This window comes from Varroa jacobsoni, unplaced genomic scaffold, assembly GCF_002532875.2.
Source record: "Varroa jacobsoni isolate VJ856 unplaced genomic scaffold, vjacob_1.0 scaffold_759, whole genome shotgun sequence".
Taxonomy (NCBI): Eukaryota; Metazoa; Arthropoda; class Arachnida; order Mesostigmata; family Varroidae; genus Varroa; species Varroa jacobsoni.
In genome coordinates, this window is record NW_019213661.1 from 482,987 (window position 1) to 495,828 (window position 12,842).

Below are 12,842 nucleotides of genomic sequence, written 5' to 3' on the forward strand. Positions count from 1 at the left end.
GGAGTTATAAAGTTGGGTAAGAAGTACTATGAGCAGTGTGAGACTGAAATTAAGAAACATGAAGTTTTTGTCTATGTGGTTTTTATTGAAATATTCGTCTTCAAAAGAAAGAGAAAGCATGATAGAAACTGCTTGGCTTGGTATGGCTTATACAATCTCTGTTGCTCCAAAGAGTTCCTTTACAGTTTGCAAGTATAGTTATGGACGGGATTACATTTTTTAGAAAGCTTTTTAAACCAACTGAATCTTTCAATAAATTACTATCTGTAATATTATTAGCTCGTTCTTAAATAAGGAGTGCATCGTGTACGTATTTTTCGTAATACGTACCCTTTATTTTATTACCGCACTTGCAGCTCCGCTGCTATCAACGTTATTATTTTACAGTCTACCAAGGCTGTTTGTCTTTTCGAAGGAGAATATTAGCAGTAAAAGGCCGTAGTCACGTATACAAAGTACCTACGTAACCAAGAATCGAAGATGAAAATTGAAGAAAAAAAATAGCAGCAAAAATGTCGATATGGCAAGAGAAGTAGGAGAGGTTTGCGATGGCTTGACGGTTGCGTTTTTCCTAGCATTGCCAGGCTCGCGAATAAAAATGCAGATTGCTTTTCTCTATTAATATTGGTGGCTTTCCGTATGATATTTATTAGTTTTGAAATACTCTATGGGCATCGTTTAAGCAATTGGTCCCGCTTGCAGCAGAGAATATTAGCGATTCCGCATGCAATCCAAAATGGTGGAAATCAAGTGCTGTCTGTGACGGTGCTACCGAGTCGGCTTTCTTCTCGATCGTCTTCTGTGTCGGTTGCCTGTGCCTCTAGCGCTATTAACTTGCTCTTGCGTTTGCTGTCCGTCGTTTTCTGCAGGCAACGTTGCTACTGCTGCTGCTACTGCAGCCATCCATTCGGGCTTTTGCCTTTTCCCATCTACTTGGTCTTTTTCGTCATCGTCGCCTTTATTTTCTACTTCATCTTCTTCCGCAGTTGCTGCCACTTCTGATATTTCAACCGCCTCTATTTTTGGGTCCTGTGGCTTGGCTACCTCTGTGTAATGCTCAGCATATAACATGCACGTCTATCACACTGAGCTATAAAAGTTAGAACAAGTAATTTTGTCTAAAAATCATGTCTCGTTTAATAAGATTGGTCATAAGGCCCTTGAGTGCCATACATAAAGCTTTTATTATATAATTTTTCTTAACAAATTATGCTTTTCATCTTTATTTGTTTTAGTGTTTTAGCAGACTTACCCAGGTGAATAGAATAGTGCAACATAAAAAAACGCAGAATATCAAAAATAGTGACAAAGACATTTCCATTACATATATAATATATCCACGATAATGCATGTATTTCTTTCCGCTGTTCCACGTAAAGTTAAGATTCTTGACAGCTTAATATCTTTATCGCTCATAAAAAGCGCTTGAAGAAATGCCACTCCTAGAATGCAGTTGTTTTATGAAAGGTGTCGCAAAAGAGTTATTGCAGTTATATCTGGGACTGGCCTTTTTAGGCACTAAATTAGCTTAACCATAGTGAAAGTATCTGCCGAAACCTAGCGTAGTAGATAGATCCGCAATGCCTTTGGACAGCATCTAAAAGCTCTTACTCTTTGGGAATGAACTGAACAGAGACTTAAGAACATGTGAGAGATAAGCTGAGCCTTAGTGGCCCTTGGGCAAACAGTTACACCCAGCAGCAACCACATAACTCCTTTAGTGTATGAGAAGCTGAAAGCTTTCATAATTTACAAACTAGTAACGATATCTGTGTCTGAGGTTTGCTCAAGCATAGAATGACTAGAAATTCGATAATTTTTGTCCCAGTTATTGAAAAGGACGGACATGTGTTCTGCCTCTAGTGAGATACAATAGCAGCAAACGAGAAGTTAATCTTCAGTAATAAGTACGCGGTGATTTCTTTGTGATACATACCATAATCGTTAATTAGACCAGTTTGGTAAGCTGGGGGTCTTTCTAATTATTATGTGAATAAATATTTCCTTTAGAGATTTAAAACTGTACATTCGATTTCAATTGCGTGTTACTGTGATCAAGGCTATGTTGCAAACTGTGTGTACGTGTGCTGACTTTATATATTATTATGCACTAAATTTTGTGGCCTCATTTTAACTTGGATACCTGGATAGAAAAGAAAATTGACAAATCAGCCAGTACCAGAAGTACCCGACAACCTCTAAATTCCTAGCAAGCTCGTCCCAATTGACGTGTTTGATCTTAGAAAAATTCTCGTCAATATCTCGAGTATATCTAAGGGCTAAACAGGACGCATAACCGACCCCTTACATGCACCTTGTATACATCTAAATTCTGATGTTTTGTTTTGTTATCAATTAGACTAAATGTTATTAATTAAACGGAAACCTTACAAAAGAACTGTAATGGGAAATCATTGGTTAACCTGGGACTAACAGGAGAACTGTAGCAGTCTGACGGGGTATTTGCGGGCCTTAACGGAGTTCTAAATATGGAACCGTCAAAATAACGATAATGCGACTTACCCAACGTCCGCCAACGTAAGCCATCAGGTGCACCTTTATGCATGTAACAAAGGTTGCATTTATAAGGAAGAGTAAATAAAACAGATTTAACAAAAATGCATTGCTGTAAAAGTTGCTTTCTACTGAGGAAAAAAATGTCTTTGAGAACAGTCAAATAAGTTTTGAATCGAAAAAATGAATGTGCTTCATGTGAATAAAATTTCGTCAGCCGTTAGAGGAAACGCAAATCAGAATGATCTTTAACTTCCTAAATAGAAAAAAACAAGACTAATAAGCTTACATTTTTGGTATGAGAATTTTGTCGCTTTCATTGGCTCTCCCGTAGTCGTGCCATGAGCGGCATCTTTGGCTCGTTCGAGATGTAGTCACGAGCTCTGTTTGAACCACACTGGCTACAGTTTGAGTTGTAACTTGGGCCGCACCTAAAGGGCCCACAACAACTACAGGTGTCCCTACGGAAGAACTTCCAATAAGTGGTGTGGTTGAATTTGGAATATCGGAATAATCAAATATCTGAAATAGACATAAAAAGTTTTATATTTATAGACCAATTGTACTTACGAATACTAACTTATATGAATTAGTTTCGCTGGTCTTTTGAATTTGTTTTTAGATTGAGTGACAATGTGACAGCGAATATTTCAGAAATGAGTAGAACATCAGTTGTTGGAAAATTATTCCTGGAAAGTTTGAAAATTCTAAGTTTACAGGTCACCTAAAACGTAAGTTCCATCCAAAAATTCTTTGTGATCGTTTTAGTAAACTGCTATTACTATGGTTACAGTAATGAGTAAAACGGTTATTCCTTTCCAGCAATAATTGTGCTGGTTTGAGCCCACTGATGCGTTCTTTACTTTGTAAATGCTAAAGCCCCTAAGCGCCGGTACCAATATGATGGGAACAATAACTGAGGGATGACAGCAACTGACTTTTTAGGCACCTTACCTATCGTGGCAAAAAATATAGAGTAGATATTGCAAAGACGTACTTTGGAAAAAATGATGCATGAAAGTAAAATTTAATTGACTCACTTTGAAATCGCAATAAGCTAGCGATACTTTCTATTAACGACTTAGATTTAGGCCATGTAAGGAAACAATTCTTTGTCATCTGGTGAGGGCATTGTAGGTAAATATACTAGAAGACGGCGAAGGAGCAACGCCAGAATAATCAAAGGAATAATTAGAAACGATGGCGTTTCTGCATACAATCCCAGATAGCACATGTGAATCGGTGCGGTCTTGCCTTTGTCGATTCGACAGCCACAGTCATTTTTTAAACTTGTTGGGTCCTTTAGATTACTAAATTGTTAATACTGCCATGGAATTTTCAATTTGGATATCGAAAAATATAGGAGCATTTTATGAGCTACGCCTGTCTCCAGAACTTCACCACAATCCCTCGGTAGGTAGCTTTAACGGTGATGAAAGGGAATCCAGTATCGCTCTTTTTTATGTATAAAAGATCTTGAAATTTCCACTTTAAATCAGGAGACTATAGACAAGCGCTTTTGACTTTATATAAACGAGTTCGTGTAGATGACGACAGCCATTAGTCGTCTGATGTTTTTTAAAATTGTATGGTTTTAGTGTATTAATAATTACGCCGCTTTCCTTTATCTAAAACAAAAAGAAAGAAATGGGTCTTTATTACCTTCGTTCTTACGCATTTTTATTCTGCCACTAATGTTCCCGTATTTGTATCGAGTGTAATGCCAATGCCCCTATTGTTCGCAGTTTGAGAAGCGAATTACATTTCTGCGCTCCAACCAGATCCACATATAACCGATAGTCTTGTTCTTCGCAAATTAAATTAAAGTTATATGTTTGCTTTTTATTGCACCACTGACCACAAGAGTTTGTTTCATTCTATTTTTGGTTCATTTCTGGTCTAGGTAGATCAATGAATTATCGTATTTCTGATTATGGTAGAAAGAAGTGGGATCTTACACATCGTAGCAATTCATCACATGACTTAACGCTCGAGCTTTTTAGGCGAAAGTGTACAGGAATAAAAGCATCTAAATTATGATAAATAACAACTCTAGTGAAATAGTATTATCGTTAATAAACACTGATTTGAATGGCTATCTACACAGCTGTATTCTATCGACTGCGACGGACTTCACTTATCTTCGTCAGCATTCACGTCCCGTTCATATTATAATAGCGAATTAATTAATTCAACATCCCCAAAATTAATGTGATAAACTGTAGTTCAATTAAGAAAACAGCTTTCAGATACTTTCAAGACATTAAAAATATGATATGATCGAGGGCGCTTTTGCTGTAAAAGTTCGCTAATGTGTTTCAGTCTGTCAGCATGTGCTTCACCTTGCATTTGGTTAGAACAATCTTGTTGTTAGCAGAGTTCAAAAATGTAAGGAGTCCATTCGGATATCGATGACATGAGCATTCACATAGGTTCCACCGCTGTCTTACGTAAGGTTCAGGGACGGTATTTTGGTAAAGAAGATATATTGTGTAATTCAAACATCTTTTCTATTCATATACAGTTTAGCAATAACGTATGTTGTAAATTTATATATATAGTTGTACATAAAGTGATTTGCTCAGATATTTTTATGTACAACGTTTGATTTTTATGTACAACTGAATATTTAGCGAGCTACATGAAATAGTAAGTATTATGATTCCCAGTTAGATTGAAGGGTTTTATAAATATATAATGAGCATCGCACAAATGCTTTACGTAGGCGTGGCTAATGGCAAGTAGCCCGAAATTGTACATAACGAGACGACGTTTTTGATAGTTGACTTCTAAATGGTTGTCAATTTGGACAACATGTAAGTCGAAAGCTTAATGATGTATTTAAGGCTTGTATTGCCTAATATAAAAATGTGGAGATAGGGCGAATTCTACTAGTCTTTATTGAAGCATGTATTAAACGACCTTCGGCTATTTTGTGAGTTGCTATAAATAGGCTGAAATTGTATTTTACACTAAGTTGGGCCAGCATCAAGCGGATTACTCAGTGCAACAAGACAGTGGGGAAAGAATGAGATCGCCTAATATTTTCTAATTTATTACTAATATCTAGCTATGTCTTCATGACTATGCTACTGATAGACACTACAGGTTAAGGTTCCTAATTTTTTTCTATTTAAATCTGCGCAGGCTCATAAAGTCTTATTAGAGAAGGTGTCTTGCCTTTAATTATTAATAATTGAAAGATTACATGAGAGGCATCAAGTTGCACTTAAGGCTCGAAGTAAAATCTTAAAACACGGATTTTTCCCAAACAAATTAATTATTTATTATTTCAGAGAGCTGATATTACGTAGGTGTGACTTAGAACAGGCACATTTTCGCAGCTTTATGCATCCTCCGGCATTTTCAGTTCCAGCAAAATCGCTCGGATGAGCCGACTAAGGACTTCGAAAAAGATTCGTACTTCATGTAGTTTCTTTAAAACTGAAAATCGCAACAATAACCAATATCTGCGGAAAGTATTTGTGAATTGGCTTTCGAAGTTTACTTTTAAATGCTTTGCTCTTTCTTTCGTAAAAGTTATAGTAGAAAGCCATTAGTTATGAACGAGATTATCAGTGAATGGTCGACGTCAGTTTCGATGTGTCAACATCAGGCAACATGTAAATGCTGCATATATACAAGCTGCGGCCGAATCTCTCAATATAAACATAGAAAATAAAACCCTTTTTTTTCAGGCGATGAAAAGCTGAGCAAATAGGGCTCTGTTAAGGTGAGTGATTCTGGCTTTTACTAATTGCACTTTGGTTTTAGATAACACGAATATAATTGTTTATGGTAAATGTAAAAACAGAGGTAACTTCTTTTTGTGGAGCTTTGTTTAAACTTGCAAGTTGTTTGCCTTTCACGGTTTCTTCACCGCAGGTTTTTCTCTTTTTTATCTAATCACTTTTTCGATCGGGAAAAGTCCAGCACAATAAGTCAAACGTCGTTGTGTCTGCTCTCGTTTATTCTTGTCTTTCAGTCTAAGACTACTTTAACCTTGAGTACGTTCGCTCATTTGTTCTCCTCAATGTCTCAAGTTTTACATCCAGTGTTCCCATTAAGTATTTCACTAGACAGATGGCTCTCAGCATGAAACGGATATGTGGAATTTGAACTCAAACCACAATTTTATCTGCTAACTGTTTGCTCAATATGACCCTTAGAATCCTAGCAGCTCTATAGTAGTCTCTTTTTTAACAACGGAGTTAATGATGACACTGACCCTCTGTGATATTCTGCAATTTGTGCGATAGATTTGGTCGAGGGGAATGGGGGTAAGAGTTTGAGACAAGTGCTGGAAACGGACAGAGACATCGCCTATAACCATCGATACAGATTGTCGTATGTACGAGAAACACGACCTCATTTTTATCACCAGTACCAACGACTAAACTAGCACCATAAAATTGTCGTCATCAGAAAGACGTAGACGGTACGAAACACGATTAGGCGAAACTTTCAGTTACCTTCAGCTCTTTTTTGGCCGTAATAGAAAAGATAAATGATTACTATTTAAAAAGACGAAGCAGGAGCAACAACATAAAAATAATAGAACGCTTAACAAACCAATATCTGGGTCCTTTCTGTCAAGGTCTGCTTTGAAAGAACAATTGTTGCGTTAAAGCATTGAAAGGAAAAATTGAGTGTAATGCTAAGAACAGTGTACTATCAAAATTTCATTTTTTTCTTTGTGGAAAAACAACATAACACGTGCGAACACACACAAATGTCAAGGCATGCATGCAGCAAAAACGCGGGGTTAAAAGGTGCTATAGCAGCAGATTTGTTTCGAATGTCAGATATAAATACATCGAGGACAGCTAAAAGACTCTACAGGCCAAATAGAACTAAACAGAGCTCCCGCAGAGCTCACTTGTTGCCCGCTGCGTGCGTCTCTATGTATGAGAGTGCAGTCGTTATACGGATTTTGTTTAGAGCGGGAATCGCCACGATGTGGTTGGTGCTGATGCTGGCCATGCAACAACCGCACCTGTATTCTGTGCTACAGAAACGTATTTCGTTAGCAACGAACGTTCAGCGCGCGGTAAAAACGTCGAAGGAAGAAGGGAATACAGATAAAGAAATTAAAGCCGATAGCAAAAAGCATCGACAGTCGCTGGTTCTTCTGCAAGTCGCAGTCATTGCTCTTGCTGCGCTTACTATTGCCACCGCCATCACGATGTGTGTAGCGGTCATTCACGTTAACAATAATATTCGACGTCACCGATCATCGCTACTATATTATTAGTATTACTTTAATGTTATTTAGCTTCAATTTTTTTAAGTATTTCTTTTATTATATGGTGTTAGAACAAAGTGTTGGGAGCTAAACGCTGTTCTTTTTTTGATCAACGGTCATAAAGTGCATAGTTTTCAATAATTATTTTATCGGTCCATTTTTCGTAAAAAACGCATATGTTGAATTTAAAGTTCCATACGGCTTTTGTTTTTCTGCATTCTTTTGATGTTGTAATTTATATATATACGTTTATACATATATAAAATTTTTAAACGTTTTTTCAATACATTACGTAGTTCTAACTGTATGCAGTTTATCCGGATAACATTTCGTACATGTCGGCAGTTGTTTGCACAAACGTAAAATGCACGCCAATTCAATGTTTTGGATGACCGCGACATTAATGACCGGCTAGAGATTTAGACCTCTTAACTTTCGCTTAATTAAGGTATACTTTTTTCTAAAGGAATAAATGACTCAACGCGGAGCAAACCTACGATTTCCTGAATGTGACCTAGGGTACAATGGGCAAACCCGACGTTACTTTTTCTCCCTACCACAGATTAATATGTGCCTTAGTTCAGTACGTCAAACAAGACATAGATAGACTATCATGAAGTCAATCTGTAGAAAATAATAATCCCTAAAGCTAGCATTATGTACTCTAGAGCAATGCTCTTCAATACTACATAATAATTTTCAATAATAATTTTGGGGAAAGTCTTTAATATGGGTAGTAATTTGTACATTCTTTTAAACCCACATAAATTAACTGTTCAGACATCGTGGTTGCACACATTAAAGAACATAAATGTCTTCATATTTTGATAGATGATATCTTTTACCATTAGTTCGTTATAACCGAGATGATTTTTCGCTGCAGCGTAGCCAGCATCCACTTGATCGATTTTCTGTCAGCTTAAATTAGTTATGTCTTATAAAGGATTTTTTTACAGTTCTATATAATCACATGCTACCACCTTTGAGTAAAAACTCAAATAAAATGGGATTGGGTCTTCTGACTTCGTTACACAATGTATCATGTCACATGAGAGCCAGAGTTGTCCACGCGCATAGGTGTCTATGGCAGATTTGGTGCTATTGTTTTTGTTATTTCGTTCGTTATCTTTGTAATAAACTTATAGCCAGGAATTTTCATTTACATTTCATAACAAGTTATACAACGGAAACAATAAATTTATTAATTAGTGTTGCTCCTCGTGCCGTTAAACTCTTTTTTGAAAAAAAGTTACCCCTTTGTTGGGGATCTGCTAGATGTATAAAAGATCATGTGTGCAGAGATCGTAGTGTGATTCATTTCGGGTACAGTAGCAATAACGATCATGCATTTGTGCATTAATTTACCGTTGTTGTATGTTATTTTCTCGGTGAATATTGTTTTGAAGCCAAACATCGCCTGAACTGTAAGCTAGATGGCCAACGTCATCGTTGCTGCATACATTCTTGGTATATGCCTGTCCATAAATAAATCGCATACGTCGACACAGGGTCACAAAGACAGACAGAGTTAGCCAAACATATCCATCAACGGAGTCATTATAAACAACCGTCCAGTTTTGACTGCTACAAGGTGCTGAATGAACTGTCACGAAGAACGACAGTCCACAAAAAAGGACGCTCGACAAACCGCCTTTCCTGTGGTTGCCGAATAGTAAAAATCTAGAATATAAGAAAAAAAAACCTGAGGTGATGGGCTTACATCGCCGGATTTTAGATGCCTCAAATCGAATAGAGCTATTGTACCTCTTCTAGTCTACTTTGGTAGGTTTTTGTGTAGAGTAACTGCTCATAATCTTGGCATATTTTAAGCAGGGGAAATCAATCCCAACACATCAGTAATTCTAAGCCAAATAATGCACCCATGATTTTCGCCAAGAGCTTCCTTTGTCCCAATTAGCAGTCTGCAGCGGATTGTATCTAAAATTTTCTCCACAATAAAAGCCGTGATTTTATTGCCTGCAAAAATCAGGGTGCAATTGCAGAGAGATTTTTCATAATTTTATATTATGAAGTAACTTGTAGCACCATAACCGTGGTGAAAATTGCTCTATTGGTAACGACAAATATTAATGAAACCTTTGGCATGAATAGTGGTGGAACGTTGAGGCTTTGGAGTGGACACTGATACCCTAATAGCAATTTGCAAGCAACACTCACAAACAAAATCTTTTTTTTTGTTCGTTATATCTTTTCGCAACGTTTCTGTTAGAGCTTTAGAGACGTTGTAATTTATGCCATGCTTATCGCTCTTTATTTTGTTACTAATTTATTTGGTTACTATTTGCGTATTTATGCTGATAAAAACACATTTAAAAATATCTATCTAATATGCAGGACTACAATTCATGTAAACTAATAATCACGCGCACAGGAAAAAGTATATCATGTTGACAATAGTCTATTCGAGGATATGAATATACTTTGAATGTTTAACATCGGTACAAGGCATGTTTGCACATTCTAATACTTTGAGCACAAGTCATTATAAAAATCATCGCGTCTTAGCTGGCGATCGAGCCTAAAATCTCATGTTTATGAATTCATCGTTTTGCTTACTCCGTTACTGTGGCAGCCAAATGTGCAACGAAGATAACGGGGTACGCACAGTATTATGGGAGTACAGATGCAATCGCGAAATTGTATGACTATAACGGGTTGCTGGCAATTGTTACTTTTGTTTAGATTGGCCGTACCATCAACAAGATTCAGAAATGATCTAAAGAGCAAAGAGCAACAACGGAAAACCCCTACGTTCCTTATCATCATTAGAAAATATCGCATAATAATTTAGGAAAGAGTCACTACGCAATTCTATAATATCACTGTGGCCAAGAAATCTTTGTGTATCGAAGTACAGTCTAAGTGGTAAGTGTAAATGGGCGGCGGCTTGTCAAGGTCCAATGCTCCATGTCCGGTTGAGACTAATAATTTTTAATCGTTATCTTTGATCTTACTGTTGTTCTACCACCACTACATTATGCTTGAGCATTACAGCACGTTCGGTTGCTGGTTTATTTGTTTTTCGCTTATCGCTGTTGCCAATTTCACCTGATCACGTGTCTACAATATAAAGGATTTTCTAGCCGACGAAGCCACCGTATTCCCGAAAAGCTAGTAAGCAGGGTTTCTATGGTACCGTATCTGTTTTTGTTTGGTGTGTTGGGCGTATTTGGCCTCGTGTACCCAGTAAATCAAAGTGGAGAACTCTTTGAAATGAGTCCATCTACTCCATTCTAGCATCATTTCAGTCGTTCCACGCGATGTCCCTAGCGCATGCGACCTTGACTCCAACGCTACTTGCTCAAGCAGTAAGCGCAAATACCATCGACGCAACGCTGCTTCGGCGCTGTTTTGTTCTACCGAATGATTCAACAATGTGGAATAAATTAAGAGAAAGAAAGTCGCTGCTGGCGTGAGTAAACGCCACTGCCGTCGCCGCCTCGGTTTCAATTTGCGGGCTGCCGTCAGCGCCGCCGCCACTGAAACAAGCCAATAATTTGACATCACCACGATCAGCATCATCTCTCCCCATTTCGCCATTCGTCGTCGATTTTTTGGTTCTGCATCGAAATTTTCCCGTGTTTTTTTCACCACGGCGACTACCTTTGTATCTCGAAATTCAAGGACACCAAACTTATCTATTGACTATCTATCTCGATTAGAGAAGCCGAAGATATCTACCGACCGATCCCCTGCGGTATGCAGGCGTTTGCGCCCGCAACGCGCTATTAGTATAAAATGCGTATTTGCTAAAGTAGCGCCACCGCGTATACAGACTTACCTGAGGAAGACCTGTCGGTTCTCGAGGTGTCATAGTTTCCCCAATCCCTGAATCTGGAGAAGGTAAATCGACCGTGAGGCCATTTAAGGACGCTTTGTATCCTTGAAGTTGAAGGGCTGATTGAGAACTTTGGCGGATGTATCGCTCTACAAAAAGCGGGTCCGTAGATGAGAGAGTCGTTGTAGTTACGCTAGCGTTGGAAAGTACGTCGGTGGGAAATGCAGTCACAGTTAAAGCCTGTTGCTGAGAAGTGCTTATAGCTCGCGTACTGAAGTCTCCATTTCCTTGGTAGTAGTCCCTGAAACAGAGGTTGTTTAATGAATAAGACACCGCCAAGCAAGTTGTATGCAAGCGAAAGAAAGCGCCTTAAAGTCGATGAAAGTGACCATAGGTTTAATTATTGTGTAGGTCGTGAACTGTTCATGCACCAAGTTTACGGGTTATATTCACGAAAACGTGCTTCCCAGAAGATATATATATATATATATATATATATATATATATATATATATATACATTTTTCTTCTAATATTGTATATTAAAGTTGCTTATATCTACGAAAGCGGAGAATATTACATTCTGTTTATAGGTTTGGTTAGCTGAATGTGTCCTCAAAAAAACAACAAAGCAGGTTATCCATTGAGTTCAATTCATGAGCCACACAGCTTCCCTCCACCAGAAAAGTTGGTCAGGCACTGTTCACAGAACATCAGAGCACATCCAAGGGTGGGGAATTATCACCTGTAAAAGTGTCCCGTCGTAGTATTCTGTAGCCCCACTTCGGGTGCAGTTGCGTCAGTAAACACCGGTTGCGGGCTCGTGGGCTTAGATGGAACCGTTGTCACAAAAGCTTGTGGGGCTACATTACCCGACAAAGCAGAAAATATATCGCCGAATGAGTGTGTCTGCTGAACCGTAGCGTAGGCTGGACTGTAAGGGGACTTGGGTTCTGCTTGCGTGTGAGCCAGATTTGCAGTAGTCTGGGCGTTAGAAATCGGTGGGTTTCCTGACGGCTGCGATGGCTCTTGCTTTACCTGGACGAGTATTGAGAGGGGCACATCATCCAGCCCGACTTCCTTTGTCTCGGCCGGAGATGGACTTTCGGATGTAAACACCTGGGAGTTGACGGGGCTTTTTTGGCAAAGTCGATCTGGAGAACCGGGATCTTTTTTAACGTCATTTAAGAACACGTCGCTCTTCTCTTGAATGGAGGCCGCTGGCTTCAGTGAGGTACCCATCTGCTCGCTGAAACTTCTTTTATTTAGCATACTCTTGACCTGC

General features: G+C 38.4%; 1 protein-coding gene across 4 annotated transcripts in view; it reads right to left on the reverse strand.

Moving 5' to 3' along the window:
• The window catches only part of grh (grainy head), a 65,013-nt gene that overhangs the window by 9,197 nt on the left and 42,974 nt on the right, over positions 1-12,842 (reverse strand). For 2 of the 4 annotated variants that reach the window (XM_022838352.2, XM_086969563.1), the window contains exons 4-6: positions 12,303-12,806; positions 11,562-11,859; positions 2,804-3,036 (exon numbers count right to left, since the gene is read on the reverse strand). In XM_022838352.2, coding sequence (XP_022694087.1) covers positions 2,804-3,036; positions 11,562-11,859; positions 12,303-12,806 — 1,035 coding nt within the window. The remainder of the gene's footprint in view (positions 1-2,803; positions 3,037-11,561; positions 11,860-12,302; positions 12,807-12,842) is intronic. The other 2 variants (XM_022838355.2, XM_086969564.1) reach the window with 2 other exon arrangements.